This window comes from Marmota monax, unplaced genomic scaffold, assembly GCF_021218885.2.
Source record: "Marmota monax isolate L192 unplaced genomic scaffold, Marmota_monax_Labrador192_F-V1.1 WCK01_AAM20220418_F8-fsc00027, whole genome shotgun sequence".
Classification (NCBI taxonomy): Eukaryota; Metazoa; Chordata; class Mammalia; order Rodentia; family Sciuridae; genus Marmota; species Marmota monax.
Window position 1 is genome coordinate 11257168 of NW_026694617.1, and position 27773 is coordinate 11284940.

General features: G+C 34.5%; 1 protein-coding gene across 8 annotated transcripts in view; it reads right to left on the reverse strand.

The window, feature by feature from the left end:
- Cadps2 (calcium dependent secretion activator 2) overlaps positions 1-27773 on the reverse strand; it is a 521519-nt gene that overhangs the window by 154591 nt on the left and 339155 nt on the right. For all 8 annotated transcript variants that reach the window (XM_046422408.2, XM_046422403.2, XM_046422402.2 and 5 more), the window contains exons 10-11: positions 12596-12704; positions 11033-11233 (exon numbers count right to left, since the gene is read on the reverse strand). In XM_046422408.2, the coding sequence (XP_046278364.1) occupies positions 11033-11233; positions 12596-12704 (310 nt within the window). The remainder of the gene's footprint in view (positions 1-11032; positions 11234-12595; positions 12705-27773) is intronic.

Consider the following 27773-nt stretch of genomic DNA (forward strand, 5'->3'; position numbering starts at 1 on the left):
TGTCAAAGTCTTCAATGTGATTTACTAAGTATAGGAAGAAAGAGCCACATACTACCCCAAAGGAGTGCTGGGGTGTTACTACATTAGCTCTGTTAGAAACTCAGTGCATACTGAGGAAGCAATCAGTTATCAAGATAGAAATGGACTCTTCTCACAATGGTAAAACTGAAGCTCCATTGTTCCTTAAAATTCACAGATAGGTCTCTTTCTGGTCATCACAAGAAAAGCAGAGTTCTAAATGTAAGCTAAGTGTAGTTTCTAAAACCTACATGGTACAATCCTAAAACTGTAAAGGAAAAGAGACAAAAGTTTATTGATTAAACCCAATTATAGAGTCAGACTCATAATAAAACTCAATATTGATCTGTGGACATGATGCTAACATAATCAGTCACATTTAGATATTTAGCCCAGATCATATTGATCCATGTCAAGTTCAACTTTCAGCCATATTTGTGGATGGAAGAACTATATAATTCAAGCTGAAGGCTTCTCAGAAGCACATTTTAAAAAAAAGACACAAAACAAACATATATCCCATGTCAATGACAGACATAAAAAGGTGGATGTAGCAAGAAAGCAATGAATGACAGTTTATTGATGATGCAAGTTATGAGATTAGGACCCATGGAGAAAGTAGCAATGTATTTCTTTACATTGAATAATTACCTATCTGAACAATTAAACAGAAGCATTTGATAAATCAGTATTAACTGGATAAACACCAAACTAAACAGTTTCCTGAATTTGCAAATGAGAAAATTCAATTTCTTTTGAATTTTGTTTTTCTCAGAGTTTTTTAATAAATGTATGTGTAATGTAAGAGGTAATATAATATAAAATAATATGAAAGTTAAATGTATGTAATTGAGATAATATGAAGGGACTAGGCAGAGTATTGGAAAATGCAACCCATAAACATTATAATACTATAAGATTATTTTGTGTTTCAAGGAATTTATCTTAGAATCTTCATTTTTCTATTTATCTAAGTAAAAATTATTTTAGTATAACCTTGATGAAATAATAATTATTCTTATAAAACATCTGCTGAATTTTGTTCATTATTTCTTTCACCAGAGAAGGTCATAACAAGCAGTTAAAAATAACGCCCATTAATGGCTTATCTGTTGAGAACAGGATATGTAGCAAATCTTAGAGGAAAAAAATTCCATAATTCTTCTTTACTGTAAAGGTTTATCGCAGCATTTTTTCTTTCATTTCAAACTATGGTCTTTAAAGAAAATACACAAGTTTCTGAAAAAATGTCTATAGTTCACTGCTGTAACTAAATCATTTTTTAAATTTACAGAATGAGTTCTTCATGAAGTACCATTCCAAATCATACATTTACTAATGTATGTGCACTGAAGAACAAGACAAATAAGTCCACTAAAATTTTTTATTTAGAAAAACAAAACAGCAACCTGCAATGCCTCTAGAGCTATAATTTTATAAAGCAAAATGTGTTCTTAGGAATTATTCCATCTTTGAAACACAGGCTGTAAAGATCTAGCATCTCAACTCTGTCAGACAAACACTATTCAAAACATTTTGTGAAGAGATACTTTGCTATTTGTCAGTAAACCATTAGTTCCTATGAATTCATGAAGAAATAAAAATAAATAAAAAAGACAACAGTTTTGATCTTCCAGCATGGTTGTTTTTTGTTTTTTTTGGCTGTGCTTCAGTAAAATTATTTTTGAAAAATCAGGCAGTTGGTTTAGTTTGGTGACCCTTGTTTCAAACAAAAATAATGGCGATGCAAACTAGTGTTTGTGATATTTTGAAAAGTAAAATACATGACATCATTAGTATATAAGCCAGGAAGGAAGAGAAAGATGTACACTACTGAAACTTTCTTTTTAAAAAATAAATCTTATTTTGCATATTTGAGGTTTACAATACGATGATACGAGATATATAAAAACAGTAAAATGGTTACTAAAGTAAAGCACATTAACATATCACCTCACATATCTACTTCCTTGTGATAAGAGCAGCTAAATTCTACCACTTAAAAAAACTGGCTAATATAAAACAGTTCTTATAACTTTAGCTCTGATATTGTACAATAGAATTCTAAACTTGATTATCCTACAAATCTGCTTTGTATCCTTTGAAATATGTCTCCCCATTTCTTCCTGCCCCATACTTCATTTTGAAGTGTAAGGGGAAATCAGCTATCATTAAAACAGTACCTAGTTTCTTATTTTTAAAAAAGTGTATTTTCATATCGTTTTCCTGTCACATAACATACGTATGTTTAACTCTTAAAGACACAGAGGAGCATGCATGAGGCTCTGGGTTTGATCCCTAGCACTACCAAAAAAAGACACAGGGACATCACTGGAATCAATTGCAAACCATTCTTTCGATCAATTAGCATAACCAAATCCAGGATTTTAAAATTGGGTTACATCAGCTTGACTTCAATTAATGTTTATCATAACATGAAATTATGATGACTATTTTTAAATTGAAAATTATGGTACAATTAAAATGTTCTCTGATAATGGCAAATTTTAGTTCAGTTTTTCTTCTGAAATGATGTAGAAAAATTATCAAAACAAGCCAACAAGAAATGAGCTTAACCAATGTACTGTAATACTGTCAGAAATTGTGATGATTAACCTATGGACTAACTACAGATGTGGGACATGGTAATTGAGGGTACTGGTAGAGTTTCTATGGTAACAGTGGATGCATATGCTCCAACAACTTCAGGTGGTGTTGTCACCAGGTGTACTATCAGGGGATGAAATAAAACCCAAATTGAGAAAGATTACTATTTGCTAGAGATTTAAGAAGTTCAGAGGCTTTGCTCAAGTGGAACCTGAAAATTTAAATTTTTCATTAGGATAATAGCTGTGGGAGTCAAGAGAAAAGAAAAAGTAGGTTGACCGAATCAATTTAAAGAGTTAACACTGACTTGAAAATAGCTAGTATAGAAAACAATGCATGAGGGAGGCTATTTGGTGGGTACTGACCACAACAGCTCTGTGTAATCAAGGATCCAAATCCCAGGGAGGGACTCTAAGCCAGAGTACAGTATGTGAAGTGGAAAGAGTTTAACTCAACTGTTTCTCTTTGCAACAAATACTAAAGATCCTGCATTTTTTGGCTGTTCCTGATGTTGTGGAATATTTTGGACACAGAGGAAAGGGGAACATTGAAGGAGAAGGGGGACCTTTCTTCAGCATTCTGAGACAGAGGTGTCCAGAGCTGGGACTCTAGTACCAAAAGGACTCAGGGGGTGCTACTAGCCAAGAGCGGGTCTCCTTGCAAAAACGCAGATATAACTAAGCAGCAAATTAGCCTTCTGAAATGTAATTTATTGTCCTATATTTAAAATTGTGCTGTTTTTAGGAGTTTGCCTATAACTGCATTTACCACTGTTCATATCTAATTATGTGTTTCTTTTAGCTTGGAATCAGAGAGCTTGAAAGCTTATGTAAATTTAAAAGTGGCACAGAAAAGCAGACCCCACTTCTGTTTCCATATCACTCATGAAGCTTTTAATAGGAAGAATTTAATGTTTTAAAATTTTACGTAGGTTAGTATGCTCCTGTTTTATGTTTACAGGTTTCTTGTACACATAAAGACCGAATAGTAATGGTTGGTAAGTACATTGTTTAGGAGTTTATTCACACTTCTTATTGACCCAAATGCTGTGTTAGCTTCTTTTGGCTAAATTGGTTAAACTGATCTATAAATGGATATATCTTTCTTTCTGCAGTAAATAATAAACATAAGTTATATTTTTACATGATAATTGTAATCAGTATAGATCTGTAATTGCAAATAGGCAAAATAAAGCAACATAAAACATTTGTTGGAAGTAATATGTTCAATGTATAGTAAGACTAATGCTTCCCTATGAAATATGAAATGTAATATATTAAATAGAACAGGAAAATAAGCTCATAAAATTAAATGTAAGTTTATAATCAAATTTAAGTATTTAAAAAGCATTTAGTCTGTTGTGGCTCAGCAGTAGAGAATTTGCCTAGCATAGTTGGATTCTCAGCACCACATATAAATAAATAAAATAAAGACCCATCAACAACTAAAAAAAATTTTTTTTTGATTAGACTTAAACATTCAATAGACTTAGTTTTAAAAACCAGCTTTTTAGGGCTGGGGTTGTAGTGCAGTGGTAGAGCGCTTGCCTAGCGCGTGCAAGGCACTGGGTTCAATCCTCAGCACCACATAGAAATAAATGAGTAAAATAAAGGTATTGTGTCTATCTACAAATAAAACCAAATGTTTAAAAAAAAAACACCAGCTTTTTAAAAGTTATAAAATACAGACTTCAAAGAAAATTCAGGAAACAGAAGAAATAAGTAGCAAATGTGCCTCCAATTAAACTCAACTATGAATATTGTAGGTATAAAGCTACCTACTCTTTTTTTTTAATATAGGTTTTTTTTACATAGTGAAAATAATTTCATACATATAATTTAGCATTTTTCTGCTTAACATATACTGACCATTTTCCACATGTAATTACAACTCCTGCATAACCTACCTTTATGTCTATAGTAGGTTGTTTCTATTTTTCTTTTGTTGTAAATAGACATTTTTATTATATAAGTGGTAAAGCTAACCGAGGCATTTTGGGTTTGGCTAGAAAGTAGAAGACTGATACTATAAACAAGATCATGATAATCTTCAAACATTACATCATTAAAGAAACTGTAATACATTTAAGGAAAAAAAAAAAGAAAAAATATGAAAATTCTTACCTTTACCAGCTATAGGTCAGCAAAGAAATAAGAGAGCACATTTAAATGGGTTAGAAGCATAAATACATATTTGTGTAATTAGTCATTTTAATTTTATGTTACTTTCTCAGCTTCTGATGATGAGTCTAAAAGTTGTGCTTCTGAGAGATGAGAAGGGAAGAAGAAAAAGAAGAATATGGATGTCAAGACAAGGAGGAAAATACTAAGGTAAGACTAATCATGGGCAAGCAAGCTGCTTCTCTCTGACAGGTCAGGGGCAGTATTCTCATCTGATGTGGTATCTTTCTGCCTGCTTTTTTTTCTTCTCTTTTTTCCTTCCTTTTATTAAGAATGATAAAACAGCAGGAGTCTGCTTTAACAGAAAGCTTTCCTAGCACCTATAGATAGATAGAACTGTTGTTAATAAAACTAAAACTGACAATTTAGTTAGAACCAGCAAAATCCAGCTCCATGTAACCTGATCAACACTGTCTTGATAATAAATTCATATCAAATAGAAAAAAAATAGGTTGCAAGTCTATTTGCACTGATTGATGACTTAGATCTTTTAATTAATTCTGTGTTGGCTAGTGCTGGGAGCCATTAGCCAAGTAGGTATGACAATTTCCTTGCCAGCGTACCCCATGTTGCTGACATTTTGCAGTGACATTGAATGTAGGTGACCTTGCTCAAGGACCAAGGCGGATTAGGGTGTTCCCGGTTTAAGATAATCAGGTTTACGGCGTTCCCAGTTTAGGTTCCAGGTTTAAGGTTTAAGATTATTCCTGCTGGGAATAGGGCGTATCCTGCTGCCTGAGTTCCCCCTGAGTTCTCACGGGATTCAGACAGTATTCTTTGGGAGACAGAAGCCCAGTGGAGGTGGATTTGGGCAGAGGATGTGGATTTGGGCAGAGAACATGGATTTCCCCAGAATGTGATTGTAGACGGCTGGTGTGAGTTCGGGAATAAAGAGTTGCTGTTTGAATCTACAAGCTGTGTGGTGGCTCCTGATTGTGTGCCCAGCCAGACTGCAGCATTTGTGCCCAGCCAGACTGTGGCAGGCTAGCCATGGCCCTAACGTTCTGTGCCGGTGGTTCATAGTCACTTTTCTTGCCAGTTTGTGCAAGGTGGATGACCCCTGTGAGCTCAGCACGTTTCTTGGCATTCCTTTCCCTCAGTGTGTTAAGAAAAAAAATTCTTGAACACAAGTGAATGAGGGTGAAACTTTTACAAAAGTAACTATCAAGTCACAGTAACTCAGTGGTTCTCAACTTGGAGCGGTTCTTATGAAACCTAGCCCCACCCCTTGGAACATTTGGTAATGTCCAGAGATATTTTTACCTTTGGGGAGGGAGGATTCTACTGGCAAGCGGTGGGCAAAGGATGCTGCTAAATGTCCTACAATTGCAAGACAGTGTTCATTCCACCACCTCCCCCCAATTATTGGCCCAAAGTGTTAACAATGTTGAGACTGAAAAATTGTTTTAACTTGGAAAAACCTAATCTTTTTGTTTCTGTTCAAGGTAGTATATTTTAGAACATGTATATTCTCCATTCTCTGACCTGAAATGACTAAAAATTCAGGAATGAATATATATATATTCATTAAAAAATATATATTTTTTCCCCCTCAAAACAGTGCACATTGGGCACAGCAGGCAACCCAGCGGGGAGATTCCCCAGAGATGTCCAACAAATAAGGTGAGCCTTCCAGCCAGGCCAGGTTATGAGAACTTTTAGGGAGAGAACTTGTAGGCTGTGGCACAGGGCACAAAAAACCAGAAAGCTCAGTGGCATCCTTGAGCTGAAAAGATGAAGCTGACAATGCAGGAAAGACACTGCAGAGGAGGGAGCTGCCCAGTGGGAGGCCTCTGAAGGCCTGCAAGGATGCCTCCCAAGCACTCAGCTGAGTACTCCTCAGCTCTATGTAGAAGCTATTTGAGGCCAAAGAATGAATTCTTCTGAAGGATTAGAGAAGACAGTTTCTAAACCACACAAAGAGCCTGGAATACTGTCTGTTCCCAGTAGTCAAATTAAAAAGCCTCACTATTCATAGGGTGTCAATTAGAATATTAAGAAGGATCTTGGTCCAGAAGTGGGCAAAAGTAATTCTAGACTGGAAACAGCTTGATTCCCCCTAACAAAAAAGCCTGAAAGGATGGAACTGTTTCCCTGAGCAAAGTTTCAGGACATTTGCATCAAGAAAATGACACCAAAGCACATCATCTACGTCATAATCAAACTGCAAAGAGGAAACCTTTAAAGCAGCTTGAGGAAAAAAGATATATGTACAGAGAAGCAAACCAGACAGTACATCTACTCTTAGGTAAACAAAATGCCAGCTAGAAGAAAGTAGAGCAAAATCTTTAAAGTAATATAAGTGACTTTTGACATGAAGGTAAAAATAAAGACTTTTTTCATGTATAAACAGGTTGAAAGAGTTAATTGCAAAATGAAGTGCACTGTAAGGAAAATCAAAGGAAGTCCTTCACAAAGTAAAATATCTATACAAGAGGGAAATGCAAAGGACATAATGTAGCCAAAATATCTTTGGGGGAAAAAAAAAAAGAAAAAAGAACACGGTCTAGAAAGCTTACACTACTTGATTGCAAGATTTACAAAATTAAAATAATCAAGACAGTGCAATAATAGTATCAAGATAGACAAAATGACCAAAGAACAGGAAAGGAAAATCCTAAAATAAATTCTTATGTAGTCAGTTGATTTTTGACAAATATGTAAGAGTAATAAAAAAAAGTGATAGGTAGACTTTTCAACTCATTATGCTAGAACAATTGAGTATCTAAATAATATTTATGAACACTGACACACACCTCTCACCACACATAAAAATTAACTTAAATAGGTGTAAAACATAAAATTAAAAGAACTTTAACAGAAAGTACAACAAAATATCTTTGTGATGTTAGATTAGGAAAAGATTCTTAGTTATAACACCAAAGGCACATTTATTTAAAGAAATGACAAAATGGGACTTTATCAAAATTAAGAATTTCTTCTGTTTGTAAAATACTATTTAAAAAATACAAAAAGACAAATCATGGAAGAGGAGAAAATGTTTTCCAATATCTGATAATATCTTGTATCCAGAAATAAGACCTCTCAAAACTCTAATAACCCAACTACAGAATAGGTTAAATATTTGAAAAGACCTCTAACCAAAGAAGACAAATGCACAGTAAGTAAGCACATGAAAACAGCATTCCTCCAAATGGATAAGACTCAACTGTAATAAAAAGTAAGATGCAACAGTAGTAGATGTCTGAGGTCTTTAGAAATTAGCTTAACCAAGAATAAAAAAGAGCTCTAGGGAGAAAATATTGTAATAAAAGGATTTAGAAAGTTTCAATAGATGAAGAGAGATTTCATACTTGCAGTTAGAAAAAATAAATATTACTTTGGTAAGAATCTGGAGGGAGTCTAAGTTCCTATCTCAGGGAGTGAGTAGGCAAAAAATTAAAAAGATGTACACAACAGTGTGCTTGAACAATGAACTAGACACACACCAATGAAGCCAGAATTAGACAGGCAGTCAGTATAGAAAGGTAAATTGAGTCAGGTAGGATCAAGGAGGCCAATTTAAGTCAGGGGAAGTTGGAGACTGCCCCTGAGGGATTGAAATGCTTTCAGAGCCCTTCCTCCACCCTTACCAAGATAACCTGCCCCTGCTCCAACCTGTTGCTAAGGTAACCTGTCCCAGGGATTGTCCCTCACTACAGGGAGTTATAAAAGTTTTTAATTATGCCCTCTTGCTGCCCAGATCACTTCACCTTGGCCCCTCCAGCCCATCTGCTTTTCACCTTTGGGCCATCCCTCCTGAGCATCTCCTGGGCCTAGCCGTGTATGCAGGAAGGAGAGAGATAAGGGGAAGAGAGCAGGAGAACAAAGGAAGCCTAAGACATTAATAAAAAAAAAAAAAAAAGTCAGAACACCCACACTTCTTGGGATACTAGGATACTCCCTTCCTGGGAGAAGTCTGTTACCCCTTTTAAAATAAATCCTGCATTATATGCTTGCTTCGGTGTGTTTCTAGAAATTTTGCTTTTGCTTCAGTGAAATATGTTATATTTCTACATAAGAGGTAACCAGCAGTATCATCATTATTACAGAATATGAAGTAATGACATTGACATTATATGTATTCATGGAAACATGGGTGAATTTTTTAAATGTAAAGCTGAATGGGAAAAGTAAAACAGAGTAAGAGAAATAATGCAATCCTGTTTATGTGACACTGAATATCCACATATAAAATACAACTTCTCAAGAGGACAAAGGAGGTTCACACTAAGTGCTGTAGACCTGCAGCTCATGGGGAAAAGGACAGAGACTGGACCACATGTGGAAAACAATGAAGTTCTAAATACTCAGTTTTGTAGTTCAAGAATCAAAACCAGGAAGAATGAAGGTAGAGATCAGCCAGAGGGAGAAAAATGGTTTGGGAAGAGATCTGACTAGAATTTATGCTGTGATAGGTGTGAACAATTAAAAAAAAGAAAAGACATAGAGGGAGAAAAAAAGTTCAGGCTGAGTCCCCAAGGAGTCTCATACCTTGATGCCCCATGCAGGCACAGCTCCAGAGACACATTCAACCTGCCACTTTCAGTAGGATAGCAGTGCCTGAGTGAGTCTCCCAAGGTGTTTTTCATGCCAGGGTATTGCTAAAGAATACTCAACAAGTTACTCTGCACAACTGTGGCAAGAGCCTGATATCATGAAGTATGTGAGTCAGAGGGGCCTGAAGTTGTGAATGGAGGACACAGACTGTGTCTTCATTACCAGATGTCATGGCAGGCCCATGGTTATGAGCAACACACAGCTACACACAATGGAATCTTGTCCTTTTGGCCCTTGTGGACTGAGAACAGTCTTGAACTAGATTCCACATTCATTGATATCACAGTGTTTTAAAATTCCTCTGGAACTCAATATGCTCTGCATGAAATGAAAGGAGAAGAGGGAAGGCAGAGATTTGAACTGATGGAATTTAAATCTGTGACTGAGTTACTCTGCATTGATGAGCATAAGTGCTTTGGCAACAATAGCACAAAAATTCATGGTATCTTCACTTGTGTAGAAATATAATACCTCTGCACGTCTTAGTTCTAATGGAAATTCTTACTGTTTCCCAAACTCTATATGTAGAATTGGGGGAGTTGGGAGGTTGAAAGAAAGGCAGAAGTGAAAATATATACTATAATATGTTCCTTTTATTTTACTTTTAAAGATGACAGTGCAGCAATTTTAAAGTTGGGATGAGAAAATTTTAAACCAATTTTAAAATCTCACCATTTAATGCTCCTAAATAGACTTTACTATGATTTAAAACATGTGCCTCAAATTAAGACAAATTATTAATACAATATAAGATTTATTTAAAAAAATAAGGGGAAAGAACTCATATTACTCTTTTAATTATTTGGTCTAAAATGCCTTTAAGATGTTGAGATGTGATACTGTAGGATGTATAAGAAGAAAACAGAGTTGTTATTTGATGCATGAAAAGTAAAACAATAAAGTAAAGTAATGCACATCAGGATATTACTACCCTGAAAAGGAGGCTTGAGATAAAAAGCCACAACTTGAGCTTAAACATAAACTGATTTATTATAGAAGAAACCTGACAAGTTTTGTAAAGGAGTAAAAAATTAAAACACTTGGTTAAGTGATTATCACAATGCCATGTTCGAAACTGCTTAAACCACCATTATGCAACTTGCTATTAATCACTAGTAAATTAAAATGAAAAACACAGGTCCTATTGATTGAAATTAGCATAAAAATGACATGATAATGAGGCATTTGGAAAAGGAAACTTGGGTTTTATGACTTTTTTTATCATTTTACAATAGAAAAAAAACTTATTATTTTTGTGAGTTACTAAGAATATTTCTAGAAAGTGATTATTCATCATTCAATGGAATCATTGAATGGAATCATCATCAATGGAATCTGATCAATGCAAATTTCATTTTGTAACACATTTCCCCTTATTTTGGGACACCTAAGTTAAAATACTTAATATGCTCTTGAGATTCCCAGAAACATTCCCAATGCTTGGTAAATCCATGATTGAAAAACACATGCATCATTTACTCTAGAATGACATGAAATTTTTATGTGAAAAATTAGATAACTGATTCCATGACTACTAATATGAACTATTTTTATTTAATTAGGAATCAGTTAATGGTGTAAACTATAATACTGAACAAATTTGCCTTAATTTCATATCTTATTAAGGTTATTAATTGATAATCAAATTATTTTTTAACAAAACTTACAAAGCTGAGCATCTGCATGGAGAGTTCCTCCTTTAGGATTCAGCTTCTGGGTCTGGATTGCAGGAACAGGTTTATATGATTGACCTGTGGCCCTATACATGGCTTGAACCCATAATATTCTGTCTTGTTCATCATCGCTGGCAAATATTACAGTATCTCCTTCTTTAACAGCATTGAAAAACATCCGACCACCCTGTAGGCCTGTGGAGGAAGAATAATATCATTAAAAATTTATTTCACTGGCAGATTTTAACGTACTGCACTGACTGGCCTCTTGGATATGACTGGATTTAATATTAGCATCTCCATGCTTTAAATGATTTTTAATTGAGGATCAAATTCACAATCAAAGACTTAAAGGAAATATCAAAAAAGATTTTAGTTTCCATATCATCTCAGTAGTTAAAAATAGCTCTATCAAACAAATAGTCCATGACAGTGTAGCATTCTGGAAGACATGCAAACATAACCTGCAGAAATGAAAATGTAATGTGATATGCCAGAGAAGGCAGTTCTTCATGTTGGCATATTCACCTGTATATATGCACGAGATTTATGAGTTTAGCAGAAAAAAAAAAAGTCAAAATTTTTACTTTTTGTTGTATGGTATTTTATGCTTTTTTTCCCCAAAAAACTCATGGAGAGGATGACATTTCTAAATGAACAACTTAGTGAATATGGCCACAGATTTCTGCTTCTTAATTTCTAATGAATTAATTTCTTAACTTCTCTCTATATTAATATTGATATATCAAGCATGCTATATTAATTTTTATAACAGCCTATTCATTCATGCACTATTTTTAAATATCAGGTATTCAGTACAAGGCCCAGTAAAGTTTAAAGGTTGGAATTAATGCCTTGGATTTTGGACTTTTTTGGGTTTTGGAATATTTGCATACACATAATGGGGTTATCTTAGCAATACATGTCCCTGAGGGATGGGGTACAAGTCTAAACACAAATATCATTCAGGTTTCATACACACTTGATACACACAACCTGAAGGTAATTTTATATATTGACAATGCCCCTGCATTTTGACTATGATCTGCCACATAAAGTCAGGTATGGAATTTTCCACTTGTGATATTATGTTAGCAACTCAAAAATGTTTCAGATTTTGGAGCATTTTAGATTTCAGACTTTTACAATTAAGAGATGTTCAACTATATTAATGTGGAAGGAGGAATATAAGTACAAGAACCTGTTTTGGGGGAGGGAATTAGCAAACTATAATATACATTTGCCATTTTGTTACCTACTTCTATTGTAAGTTTTACTTTCCAGAAGTTTCCATACACATTGCTGATACTTTTCATGTGATTCTTCCATCACAGAAATTTTTACATAGTTCATCCTTGTACTAATACAACAGAGATGATGAATTACACTGACTAGCCAAAAATACATCATTTACATTTCAAAGTCTGGTCCAGTTACATAAATGAAATATGCAGCCTGTTCATCAAGTGGAGTTTGAAATGCAGAACAGACATAGGATAGTTGCAAAGATTCCGTGTATTCAGGCATGGCATGGAAAGTGGTCCCACCTAGACTTACCTGGGTGAGGATCTGTGTAATCCACAGTGTATCCTTCAAGCTGCATCAGTTCTTGTGGTTCAGACTTTTTTTCTCTGTAACTGCACATGGCAAAGGTATACTGGCTAACCTGCTCGAGGAAAATGGAGTGCAGATTGGTCACAGGAAATGTACCAAACTTAAATCTTGGATTTTTCTTACCCAAAGCCTCTTTTCCACATAAAACCATAACATGCTTAGGATTATCATATTTTACATTTTTTAAAACCCAGCTCAGAGATTAGCATGTTTTTCATTTGTCAGCTTGCTGTTAGGTCTTCTGTTTTCTGTGATCAAACATGTCCGGGGTCAATGATCCCCTGGCCAAGCTTGCTGTTAACAGAAGTACCATAGAGAAATACTAATGTTAAACCTCAGTCTGGAATTGCTAGGCTACATAAAGGTTTAAAAAAAAAAAGACTTCCTTACTTCAGGGTTTCTTATGGCTTTTAATGTGCTAAAATAAATTGTGAAGATTTAAGAGTGAGATATATTAGGAGTATTCCCAAAATATATAATCATAGAATTACATTCAAGCATATTTATTGAAAGTTTTACTAAAGTGAAAAAAAATAAAACAAAGAAAAAAAGCAAGACAAAAAGATCTCAATAAAAGTTGGAAATGTGGTTCCCATATAACCAGACCCTCAGGAAGGGTGAGGGAGCATGTTTTAGGCAGCCAGTCTCAACACTGTGAAGACCTGCTCTGCCTCTCCATTCCTCTCTTCTGGAGCTGGCTTCATTTCACCTCTGTGTCCCAGTTCATGTCATAAGGATGTATCTGACCAAATTCTGTGGCCAAAGGCAGAAACTACCATCAGTTAGGTTTGGGTCAAGAGCTCACATATGTGGGCAAAGAATGTTGACTGCTATAAAGACAGGCTCTTGGAAGTTTCCTCAAAACAGGAGGAGGAGGTGCTCTTCTCAGAAGGACAGCAAGATGTTCTGTGGAGTGAGAAGTATGTCAAGAGCAAAGTAACAACACACACAGGATTGTATGGAAAACAGTGGTTAGTGTGTGATATCCCTTTTTCCATATTTAAAAATAAAATGAAATTAAGAAAACATAGGAACATCTTATCAATCCATGAAGACATATTTGAGAGGATCTCAAAAGAAGATTATGAAAAAAAAAAATAACATGGACTCCATTAAGAAATTCTACATTAAGAAAGATACTATAGGAAAACAGAAAACACAAAGCCACAGGCTGAGAAGATGCATACAAGCTATAGATTCAAGAAAAAATTGCTATCTGAGCTATAAGGAAGTGTAAACCCACAAAGAAAATACAGAACACAGGATACAACCCTCAGCCAAAGATTACTGCTTTCTCTTTTATTTTCACTTCTATTTTCACATTCACTCTCTTTACCCTGGGTTAGTATGAGAGGTTGAAGTGGTGACATGTTATAATGTGGAGATCAAGTTTCTTATCCCCAGCCTCCCTTAGCATTGTTACTTTTTTATTTTGTTTTCTGAACTGGGGATTGAACTCAGGGGCACTTCACCACTGTACCTTACATCCTCAGCCTTTTATTTTGAGACAGTTCTCGCTAAGTTGCCAAGGCTAGCCTGGAACTTTTAATTCTCCTGCCTCACCCTCCTGGGATGTTGGGATTATAGGAATGTGCTACTATGCACAGCAACTGTGATAATTTTAAAAGGAAGACATATAATTTCTTGTTCCGAGAAGAGCTGACCCTACTCTTTTACAAAGTAAAAGACGTAGATTTTTGTGAAAATTTCTATGTGAGAGACTGCTAAACTGCACAACAGAATTTGGATTTAAAACTTCAAGTTAACTTGACTATATTAGAGATATTGATGGGTTTGGCCAAAAATGAAAATGCTTGCTAATACATTTGGATGACCACACAGAGAAATGCACATTCTCATAAGTGTTGTGGGAATGGAAATTGGTGGGACTTTCAGGAAACACATCTGGAAATAGGAAATGCTTCATATATGAATGTGGCTGGGCGATAGAACCCAGGCAACCTAGGTGCTGCTGTGAAAGTGTTTTGTACAGCTGACTTTAAGTAAAGGAGATTAAATAAAGGACATTCTTGATATGTGGGTAAATCTCACACAATCAGTTAAAAGCCTTAAAACAAAAACAGGTTTCCTGAAAACAGAAATTTTGCCTCAAGACTGCAGCATCAACTTCTGCCTCAGTTTCCAGCCTGCTGCCCTCTCTGGAGAACTCTCATACAATAAGCAAAGCCTCACACTTAATAGGCATTCCTGTAATTCAGAAAATCTTCTTTGAATGTATCTAAAGGAAACAAATGAACAAATATAGTAAAAGATATATGTGCTGTGTATTCACTGCAGTGTCACAGGTAAGAAAAAAAACTGGAAAACCAACAGACAGCCTGGTTAAAATACAATATGGTATGACTGCACAGTATAACACAATGAGCCTTAAAAGACATGTGACAGAGCTGTGGGTATAATACGCTCCATTGGTACTGTGCTTGCCTCACATGCACAAGGATCTGGGTTCAATCCCTAGCACCACAAATACATAAATAAATAAATGGATAAATAAATAAATAAAACACGTGACAGATATAGATATGTTTCCTAACAGAACTATTTCTAAGGTACATTATAACACATAAAGATCATGTTAAAAACAAAAATGTAGAGTGTGCTTTTATGGGTAAACATACACACAGAATTATGCATATTAAAATATTTACATCGATTATTATTGGGTGGTGTAATTTTTAAAAAAATTATTAGATTTTTTTTTTTTAAAACCCAGTGTTCTTTGAAATTTTTTCAAAAATTCTGTATGGCTTTTGTGTGTGTGTGTGTGTGTGTGTGTGTGTGTGTGTGTGTGTGTGAAAAATAGAACAAAGTTACCACCATTGTGCAAATAAAAGCAACATTAAATTCTATTGGAAAAGAAGGAAGCCAATGCCTATGCACTTGTGGTTCTTGCTACACTTGAGTTTTCCTTTTCTTCCTCTTCGCTCATCTTACATACTGTCAATGAACATACTCTTTTCGCAGTTTAGATCTGAATGTGCCCCCAAAGCTCCTGTGTGGAAGGCTTAGTCCCCAATGCGGCAATGTTCAGAGGTGGGGCCTTTGGGAGACGATTGGATCATGAGGGCTTTGACCTCATCAGTAGATCAATCCATTTATGGATTCATGGCCTACTGCGCTACTAGGAGGAGGTGGGAACTCTAGGAGATGGAGCCTTCATGGAGGGACTAGGTCTTCAGGGGAGGGACCTCAGGGTGTATTTTGACTTCAGCCCCTTCCTCTCTCTCTGGCTGTCATGAGGTGAGCAGCTCTGGTTCACCGAATGCTCCTCGCCATAAAATTTTGCTTCACCAGAGGACCAGAAGCAATAGTTAAGTGACCATGGACTAAATTCTTTGAAACCATGAGCCAGAATTAATCCTGTCTTCTTTCAAGTTGTTTTTCTCAGGTATTTTGTCACAGTGACAAAAAGTTGACTAACACAACTGCTGCTTACCTCTAAGGTGGTAAGTAGGTAAGAATAATAGTAAACTTCTATTATTGATTCTAAAATGAAGCCCATTCTCTTATTTAAAGACACTAAGTTAAATCTGAGTCACACTATTCTTTCATAAAGCTATTTAACGGAGTATTATTTTACAAATATTATGAAGTGTTTCAAATACAAAGAATAGTACTCACTACCCAGTTTTGTTGAATGATACATATACACATGTAAGATACATATATCATATATATGCATGATATACATATTCAAGATTATAGATATGCTTTTATAAAAGGACACATAACAATTTGATACCTACATGTGCCCACCCAAATATACTTCCTTCCTTCTTTCCACAGAGGTAACAATCATACTGACTTTATTTTTCCATAAATGTTTTAAAACTTTTATTATATATAAATGAATTGTTATATAAAATGCTTTTCACGTTTTAAAGCTTTATATGAACAGATTGTACATATTTTTTCTGCAACTTATTCCTGCAAAGCTCAACATGTTTGTGACATTCAACCTCTTTAAAATATATCCATATGTCTCCAATATCCCAGTACGAAAATTGCCATGCTTTATCCCATATCTTGTTGATGGCCTCCTTGTGCTGGTCTTATTTCTGGCATGAATGAATCTGCCACAGGACTGCAATAACGAGTTTCCCCCACTAGCTACAGCATATCCTCATCTCTACTGGATATCGCTTTCAAACTTAGACATACATCTGTGGTGTCTGAGATCTTTGGGTGTACCACATTTACCAATATGGCATTTGGAATTCTTTTATATCGTGCCCCTATTTGATAGGTGGGAATGGCATATTGCTGTTATTTGAGTTTACAATTTCCATAACTAATAAGGCTGAGAATTTCCTTTTATGATTTGAAGTTTTCTTTTCTGTGACTTTCCTGATCATTTTGCTCATTTTAAAATATATTATATAGTCTTGTCTACCATTTTTCATAATCAATTTTACTAGAGTTTTATTCATTTTTTTTAGTGCTTTCAAAGAACATCTTTGCTCTTTATTAACCCTTTATTAATCTTCATTTTGGAGAGTTACCTCTTATTTGATAGGTTTTTAAAAATTCACCTAGTTGCAAGTTTTTAGTATTTCTTCATTTTAAATATATCCATGTAAGTTCATATTAACATTATTTCACAATCCATGTGTAGCATTTTATTAGTTCAGTTCTAAATATTTCTCATCTTCATCATTTATTATATGTGAGCTATTTAAAAATATGATTTTAAGTTTAAATTTGTGCTTATGTATTTGTCATGCGGTTTGAATTCTCTTGGGATCACAGTGATGCTGAATCTTGTATTTTTTGTGACCTGTTCCACTGCCTAGTACCTAGACTTAGAAATTTTTAAATTAATGTTCTATGTTTCTTACAAAGATCTGGAACAGAATAATGTTACCTACCTCTTTCATTTAATATACTACTAAAAGTCTTGGCCTGGGCAATTCAATAACAGAAAGAAAAGGGGTTTAGTCAGCTTTTTTGTCTCTGTGACCAAAAGACCTGACAAGAACAACATAGAGGAGGAAAAGTCTGTGTTTGGCACATGGTTTCAGAGGTCTCAGTCCAGGGTTGATTACATTGCTCTGGGCTGGAGGTGAGGCAGAATATCAAGATGGAAGGACATGGAAGAGAAAAGGAGTTTAGGACATGGTAATCTGGAAGCCAAGAGTTCCATTCATCAGGGACAAAACATAGCCCCAGAGGCATGCCCCCTGTGACCTACCTCCTTTAGCCACACCCTCCCTGGTTACAGTTACCACCCAGTTAATCCCTGTGAGTGGATTAACCCACCAATTAGGTTATAGCTCTCAATTCTAATCATTTCACTTCTGAATATTCTTCATTGTCTCACACATGAACTTTTGGGGGGATAACTCATATCTAAACCATAATACAAGGTATCCAAATGGGAAATGAAGGAGTTAAATATTTCCTGCTTATCGATAACATATTATATGCAGAAAACCCCAAGCAGCCTACCTAAACACAGTTAAAACTAGTAAAATAATTTATTAACCTATATGATATAAAATCAGCATACAAAAAATCAGTACAATTTCTATATGCTACTAATGACCTTGCTGAAAATAAAATTAAGAAAATAATTTTGCTTACAATAGTTACACTGCTTTTCTAACTGCATCACCTTGCTCTGTTGTTTCCTTGTTTTTGACTCAGTCTTTCCAATATATATATACACACACACACATATACATACACACACATACATACACACACACGTGTGTGTGTGTGTGTGGAGGTGTGTGTGTGTGTATAAATAAACTGGCTTCTCCAGTTGAGTTTTGGGGCTGTCAAAGGATTAGTGGTTTTATTCTTGAATGAGAAAGTACTAAGAAGCAATGATGGGCAAGAAAATGAGTAAAAACAGGGCAAATATAAATAAATATTGATGAAAAATAAGATACATTTTAACAACTCAACTTGTATTCTTAAATGCACGTGTTTGCATTTGCCATAAGTGACATTTCATTTCCAATGTAAAACAGTACAAATATACGGGAAACAATATACAAGGGGCCAAATTTGTTCCCTTATTGAAGCAGTTGCTCTTGGGCTCCACTATGTGGGGTTCGATTGTGACAGCCATGTAGGAATAACCCTTTCAAGATGCAGACACCTATGATATGACTGCTATCAGAAAAAGGAACCCAAATACTACGGAAATTTAGGAAAGGCAAAATTAAACAAAGAAGCAACAATAACAAGGAAAACTTTAATTAGATAGTGAATATTCCTATTACAAAGGCATTTTTGAAAACATGCATGTAAGTGGACAGCTCTTTCTGTATTTCACATTACTATTTAGAGGAAAAGGGAAAATGAAATTCAAAAGAACTGAAAATTGATCAGAAAAAAATGGCAAGTAGTTTTGGAAAACAAATGGAACATAATAAAATGTGTAATTTCTAATTTACACATATAAGATATATATATTATATAATAGTATATTTGAGACTGGGTTATGACATTTCAGATTGACTATCTGATAATATTGTCTCAACATTCTACATGGTCTTTATTTAATCATCAAAAATTTACCAGTTGAGGGCTGGGGTTGTGGCTCAGTGGTAGAGCACTTGCCTAGCATGTGTGAGGCCCTGGGTTCAGTTCAATCCTCAACACCACATTAAAAAAAAAAAGAAAGAAATAAAATAAAGTTATAAAAATGCATCTTTAAAAAATTATCGATTGAATAAAGGATTATTGTTAAATTTGATAGAGTTACAGATTTCAGTTATGAGGTGAGGATTTAAAGGATGGATATACATTTGGAAATTAGAAACTATAACATCTACAGGAAACTAAACACTGTGACACATAGAGGACTTAAATTTCACTAAATATTAAGGAATTAAACCAAGAATCAATCTTCATTGATTGTGATTGTGATTTTTAGCATTTAAATTGTTACTTTAAGCATTCACAGAGGAAGGATCTGACTTCCCAAGGTCCTCCAGATGGACATCATTCTCTTGAATCTAGAACACAAGTGTCCTCACTTCAGTAGGAATATAACACATTATTTTATAATTCTCATTCTGAAATTTCAAAATAGTATTTTAGTATTTCTTCATTTTAAATTTATCTACGTAAGTTAATTTTAAGTTTCACAAGTATGTATAGCATTTTATTAGTTCAGTTCTAAATAATTCTCATGTCATTATTATTAATTGTGAGCTATTTAAATAAAAAAGCCAATTACCTCTTTATTTTTTTGCAAAATTATTATTTAAGATGGCACCAAGTCTATAATTAAAAAAAAATTACTAAGGCTGTTGGAGAGAAAAATGATTTGAATAGTAAATGTATCAATGCATTTTCCCTTTATCGTTTCTCTTCTGTGAAGTATATATTAAATACATTTTAAAATAAAACTATTCTATAAATTTTAAATATTTTTAGAAATGCCAATTGTATATTTTCTGAATCCTCACCCACATGAGGATATCATATCCTTCCAGTCTTTATCCATGAAAAACTTCTTAGATGAAAAATAAATTATTTGGTCACATAATATGACATACACATACACACACACACAAGGGCATTTAGATTCTATTGAGCATGTTCATGAGTGGTTTAATTGTTTTGTTTCAGAAATTGCATCCATCACAATTATTAAACTTATGATGAAAAGTTTAGGAATACCTGTAAATTGTACGAAATTATTTTGAGGGACAGATTAGCAACAGCTCAAAGACTAATGTTCTTTTAATTGGACATATTTGATCTTTTTCCTTAATGTTTCTTAGACATCTGAGAATTAGTCCTCTGTCGTTTACTAATCAGATTGTTAAACTACTGAGCTTAGTTTCATGTGCAGCCTTTCTATAGTTCTCTGTGTTCTTATGGGTACTTTTCCTCTTTTTCACTTGTTTAGTCATTTGTGCATTTATTCATTCAATAAGTACTCACTGTGCATCTACAGAGAACTTTTTTTTTTTGGCTTTGAGGTCTCATCAATGCTGAGACAGAAGAAGAAAGTTAATTTCACAAATTGAGAATGGAGGAGGGAAATGAATCACAAATAAAGAGATAATTTCAAGTAGCAAATTGTTTTGCAGAAAATAAACCAGAGTAAAGGGGACAGATGCTGACAGGCTACAAATGAGCTGAGGACTGTGGACTCTCCATGTCTTTGTCTTCTGTCTCTTTGCCTTATTTGGCTCTCTCTCTTTCCACTACTCTTATGGGCTGCTTCTTTTTATGTCCTTATTGGTAAACTAAAAATATAGTGTTGAAGATGTTTGCTTGGATGAATATGTAAAAGAATGAGAAACCACGGCAGAGGAAAATGTGACAGTACATCTATGTGTAGTTTTAGACACTAGATTTGTCTAATAGATATTGCAATAAAATTATAAAAATCCATATTCCCTTAAAAACAAAAAAGCTCATGACTCTCTAAAGTTATTCATATCAATTACTGATATCTTTACGTTGTCATGTGTTAAAGAATCCAGACTTGATATATATAAACTCCTAAAATGCAAAAATTTATTTCCCACTTGAGATGTAAACTTAAAAATAAGCTGTCAAATATATGTAATGTAAGATGCTTAATGTTGCTTTTTTCTTGATATAGCTTTAACTGGCAATTCAGCTGAAGTTTTCATGCTTTATGCTAAACATTATATTTCCTGCTAACTTTGAGTAATAGCATTATATTTTAACATGATGAATATACAAATTTTTAAATATCAAGTTACAAAGTATTTAAAGGAGATAAAACATAAAAAACAAAATTCCAGGTTTAGAGGAATCTCCTCATGGCGATTTAAATGATTAAAATACTGTTAGCACTCCTTTTAATATCTTATTTATTCTAATATCTAAAAAATTACAGAACAGACCCAGAATCTGTCAAAGGTAATTGGGCTGAGTCATACATAGGAGAAGTACAGATGGAAGAGTAACAAAATACCAACGACCAACAAAGCTGTCAGCAATAATTAGGAAATGTGACCCGTGAAACAACTGAAAAACTGCAGTTTGGCTTTTGGTACACACTGGTTCCAGAGCAACTAAACATTAATACTACCCTTTGACTCACTGATTTCTGACTTTCTTTCCATAAAATGCTGCTGCATTCCTTACTTCTTTGGATTCTGCTAGCACCCCAAGAACTCTTATTTGTTACCCATTTCTTTTACAGTGTCATGCTAAATCACATTCCCAAGGCTAATTATACAGGTGGACCCATAATGCAAATTCAGGAGAATCCTTTTGAATGATGACATCTTGTAGTAACTGCTAGTTAACAGCTACACCCAGGGTGACCTGGAGTATCAGGACTCTGAAAGAACTGTCAGAGTCTGTGGGCACTAACATTTAAATATGCTATTGAAAGATGAGCTGCAGGCCCCTGCTCCCTGTGCTCCCATCCGAGGCAGTCTTGTAGCCTCCATTCTGCCCTGTCACCACATGCCAGGGAATTACACAGAAACAGGTGGTCTGACCCATTCCCATCTCATATTTATTTTCACTTACAATCTTCCTTGTGTATTACTGAACAAAGCTTGTATAATTTACTATATTGAAATTGAAAATCCCTTCAACAGAAGTGCAGCAATGATAAACATTCAATATCCTTAACCCAATCCATTCTTAATAACATCATAAGGAATGGGCTTTTTGAGAATTGGGGGATATGAATAGACTTTAATCTCAGTACAGCATTAAGTTGGGCTTCAGCATCACTACTTTTGGTAGGGCAACTTAAGATGAGGGGGTCCCACGAGGGATCAACATCTGGTATAGGAAACCTCCCATTTTGTTCTCAGTTGTCAACCTGCTCAACACCTGTCCACGTCCACATGTGCGAGGGCTAACTATGAGATTTTAGAGACCACAGCATTCATGTTTGTATGTTATAGTACTTCTGTAGGGATCATGGTAACAGCTGGCAGCTTAGCAACTGCCACCATCTAATTTCAGTACAGATTAAGGTTTTAGAAATCCTGCACTGGAAATGTTCTTGGCAGAGGCCAAAGGTGCTGTTAGAGACATTTAAAAATAAAAAATCTCAGATTTTAATTTAATCAAATTAAATTGATTAAAATGAACATATATTCAAGATCTTGCTAGATTTGAGGGGAATGTATATTTATCATTAACTGTCTTGACCAAATGGCATAAAAAAGATTTAGCAATCCTTACACAAATTAAATAAAGGTTTTTTTTTTTTTTTTAAAAAAAACAATGTTCAGATGATTTGCATTTATTTTATTTAATACATATTTAGTCAGTTTCTACTCATATGCCAGACAGTACTCTTACAGACTAAAAGAAAGATAAGGTCCTTATATTCATGGAGGATTTACTGAAGAAAGGATAAAGAAATTTTTTTTAAAAAGTATAACTAAAAAGACAATTCTAATAGGAGATAAATGTTCTAGAAAATATAATACAGGTCAGTGTGACAGGGAAGGAATTGGAAGGTATTTTATCTAAAACATAGGCTATATCCATGCATGAATGTACCATAATGAATCCAGCTTATATACATAACTATAATGCACTAATTGAAATAATAATAACAACAATAACAACAACAACAACAAAAACAGGGACATCAGTGGAGGAGAGCAAGCAGATCTAGCGCGGAGGCAGGAAGGGAGAGAAAATGAAATGTACTTGAGAATGAGGAATGAGATTGATCAAATTATGTGCATGTTAGGCAAATACTTTCTCAACAGGACCTCTAAAGCTCAGGAAATAATGCCAAGAATTAATAAATGAGACAGCATCAAATTAAAAGCTTCTGCACAACAAAGGAAAAAATTAGGAATATGAAGAAAGAATCCACAGAATGGGAGAAAATCTTTGCTTCTGACAGAAGATTAATATGCAGAATATAGAAAGAGATCAAAAACACCCCCAAATCAACCCAATTACTAAATGGGCAAATGAATTCAACAGACACTTCTCAAAAGAATGCAACAAATAGATAAAAAAAAATGCTCAACATCATTAATAATTAGGGAAATACAAATCAAAATGGTACTGAGACTTTGTCTCATACCAGTCAAATGATAGCCATCAAGAATATAAATAATAATGAATGCCGGGGAAGATGTGGAGAAAAAGGAACACTTTCATACTGTTGGTAAGACTTTAAATTAGTATCACTGCTATGAAAATCAGTATAGAGGTTCCTCAAAAGACTAGGCATAGAATCACTGTATGACACAACTATAACACTTCTCAGTATTTACTCTGAAGAATTAAAGGCATTTCACTACAGGGATACATGCATACCCATGTTTACAGGAGCACAATTTATAAGATCCAAACTGTGGAAACAGCCTAGGTGTTCACCAGTGGATAAGCAGAAAAATAAAATTATGGCATTTGCAGGAAAATGGATGGAACTAGAGACCATCAGGTTAAGTGATATAAGTCAAACGCAGAAGGTTAAGGGTCCTATATTTTCTCTCATATGTGGAAGCTAGATAGGAAAAAGGGAAAAAAAAAAAGGTGGGGTGGATCTCCTAAAAATCAAAGAAAGATCAGGATAGCCAAAGGACAAAAGGGTGGGAGGGATGGGAGGAGGGGAAATGCTGGGGTGTGTTACTGGCGAAATTATATTGCTATATTTTGTGCATGTGTGAATATGTAACAATAGGTCCCATTAATATGTACAACTATAATATACCAGTAAAATGTGGGAAATAATTATGTGCATGTATGAATATGGCATAATGAATCACATTATTAGGTATAATTATAATCTATCACTAGATAAAATAAATTGGGTGAATGGAAAAGGCACATTTGAAAAGTTAACATTTGAACTGATATCTGAATGGGTAGGCAGAATGAGAAGTCATGGGGAAAAGTCAGTATAAATTTCTAAAGAGAAGTTTAGGGAGAGTCAAACAATCTGGGTGGAAGGTAGGGGACTTAACTCAAAGGCTTGTTTGCACAGAAATGACACAAACCCCACATTATATATGTATTTGCTGTACCTCTGGAGGGCAGGCTGGTAACTTGAAGATGTTCAACTCCTATCTTTGACACTGCAATTAATCTGGGGAATGAACTTTAGAAGTTGAATGCTGCTCACTGACATGGAAGCTTGGGGCCAGAATATAGTGTCTTAAGGTTATGGTTATGGGTTATTGTAAGTGCATATGGGAAGTCACTGGGAAGATTTAGGCTGTCAATTGCCATAATGTGAGTAATGATTCAAAGAGATTGTTCTGGCAACATCAAAAAGAGATTATAAGGAGAGTAGTAGAAGAGGAAGCAGAGAGAACAGCTAAGAAGCTACTTGTAGGGTCCATGTGAAGACGATGGCAGTTTCAGCTAATGGTGGCAGAGAAGATGAAGATGAATAGGAACACTATTTTGGCTATAGAATAAATTATGTTTTTGGATTGATATGAGGGTAAGAAAAAGAGAGGGATCAAAGATGACATGTGGGTTTTAGTTTAAGTATGGTCAAGTATAAATCAGCTATGTTTCATATCAGGAGACAGGCATACTCTGTGTAGAAACGGTAATAAAGATGTCTACACATATGAATGCATGCATATTCATAATGGCACACATACATACTCACAGAACATTTTAAAACGGAGTCTTGTAAAACAATTTTCAAAAATCAGTAAGTCCAGAAATATTGAATTCAGACTTCACAATATTGTACAATTTTCACTCACAGGTGCTCTGCTTTTTCATGTGGATGTGAGATACACAAACAAGAGGGATCAGACACTGCCCTAGGAGCTAATCATGAAAATATCAATGAATAATTTTTAAGATACACAGGGAATATGTAAAAGAGAGAAACTGTCATATTGCTATCACTGCATGGTCCATATGAGATTGTCCTTCACCATTTCTAGCCCTTTTCTCATTCCACCTTGCTTGACCCCTTCTACAGTTTTTGCTTTTGAGACAGGAAAATGCCCATTTACTGTTTTAGAATAATTTTAAGAGTAAGTGTAAGTGTTTTTGTGTGTTGATGTTCCAGGGTCAGACACATAAATTAATATGACCATCATCATCATGATGGTTTTTTTTTTTTTTTTTTTTTTTGGCTAGGGAAAACCCAATTATTACAAAGCAAAAGTTATCTTAAAAATGAAACCTAAATTTAAAAGTCATTCTCTTCTGACATTTTGTTCCAAATTAGCCCCACAACCAAGATAATTTTCAATTTTCTTTTCTATTTAAGATGTGCATTTTGAAAGATAAAAGAACATACAATGTAACAAAATTACTAATAAAAATGACTTAACTGCAAAAAAAAATAGCAGCCAAAGTTTTGGTCAATATTCAAATATTCATGAGTCATCAAAATATTTATAATCTGCCTTAAAGTATCTGCGCCCTCTGATTTAGTGATTTCTTTTCTATAGGAGTACTTCCACATATATACAAAGACTAATATATAGGAATTGTACATATAATAATGATAGCACTGTGGACAAAAAGATAAATAAATGTCTAAAGAAGGGCAATTATTACAAAAATTATATAAATCTATATTATAAAATATAATCATTCACTTAAAGTTCACTTAAAATAACAAGGTGGATTTTTATATGCTGACATGGCAAATTCACTCCAATATGTTTTTAAAGGGGAGCAAAGCAATTCACAGAGCAGAAGTATATGGAATGATTCTGTTACGAATATCTGTGTGTTTGCATCTATACACACACACACATACACACAGTCGCGCACACATGATACAAGTGTCGAAGGCCACACTATTAACCATGGTTAATTAATTACTTTTGAGAATGAGAAATGGATAAGATGGCAGTGCTAGGGTGCTGATGGCCTTTCCATTTTCTACCTGTATGGTTCAGTTTCATCCTATACTAAGCATGTCCAATTTAAAGCACACAGCTAGACAGCCACCATCCTATGACTTTCTCCATCTGACAGCAGTTCATTTGCTCACTTCACATTATCTTACTGCCAGAAACAAATATCAGCTGATGTCCTAGACTAAACCTAGACCACATAACTGAACTTCACCATCTGTACTTAGTAGCAGTATTTTCAAATATGTGAGAGGCATCTCCTGCAGCTGATGCCCAGGTGTGCTGACTCTTTTAGAAATCAATAGTCTGGGGCAACCACTTCTTTATGTTTAAAGTACTTTTTGACGGCATCTTCTTAACAGTGATTCTCATATGTGTGCAGCATGTACTGATCAAAGAGGCATGGTTGACTGTTTACATCCTGTGCCAATTCAGCTGATATGTAATTAACATTATGTCTTGAGAGCCTGCTGTTGTTTGCAGCAACTTCAAGTCCTTATTCTGACACATCAACAACAAGCAGTGAACACTTGATACAGGGCCAAGACAACATCGATGTTGCCTTCAGTTTCCAGTGATGTCACACAGAAAGTGGCCTTCACAAACACAGGGCTGTTTCCACCAGCACTCCTGATTCTTTACTGTAGGAATGCTGTTTTGCACCTCACAATACTAATGATCCACAGTGATTATTTTATATATATATATATATTTGTTTGTCATCAGATCAGTTGTAGTTGTGTATATTAATTTAATTGTGGCTGTATGGCAGAAGAAATAAGACTCTTCAGTCTCACAGAACTGAATTTACTTGAATCCTATACTAAACTAACCTGGGTAAATGACGTAATCCCTCTGCATACTGGTTTTCTTTACTGTACAATGGGGGTAATTATAATGCCAAATCAACCCTTGGATTTATTCTGAGAGGTAAATAAGATAATGCATTAAAAGTGCTTTAAATAAGTACCTGCCACAAAGTAATTGCCTACTAAATATCAGATTTAATATAGCAATTATATTCATATGTAAGTGTTTCATGAATTTTTAAATTGATTATAGAATATGCAATATGGGGCATATGGTTATTTGAATAAGTGTTAACAGAATATAGAAGAGATAATTCCACTTGGTTAAATATTAGAGTTTTAAAGCTGTTAAATGTCTTATTATAATGAACTACTATATAGTATAGTATCATAAGTATTTTATAGTAAAGATATTTTCTAAATATAATATAAAAGCATTGGACAAGAATAAGAAAAATGAATAAGAAATATATAAATTTAATTTTAATAAGATTTCAAGTATATATATCAAAATTGCTT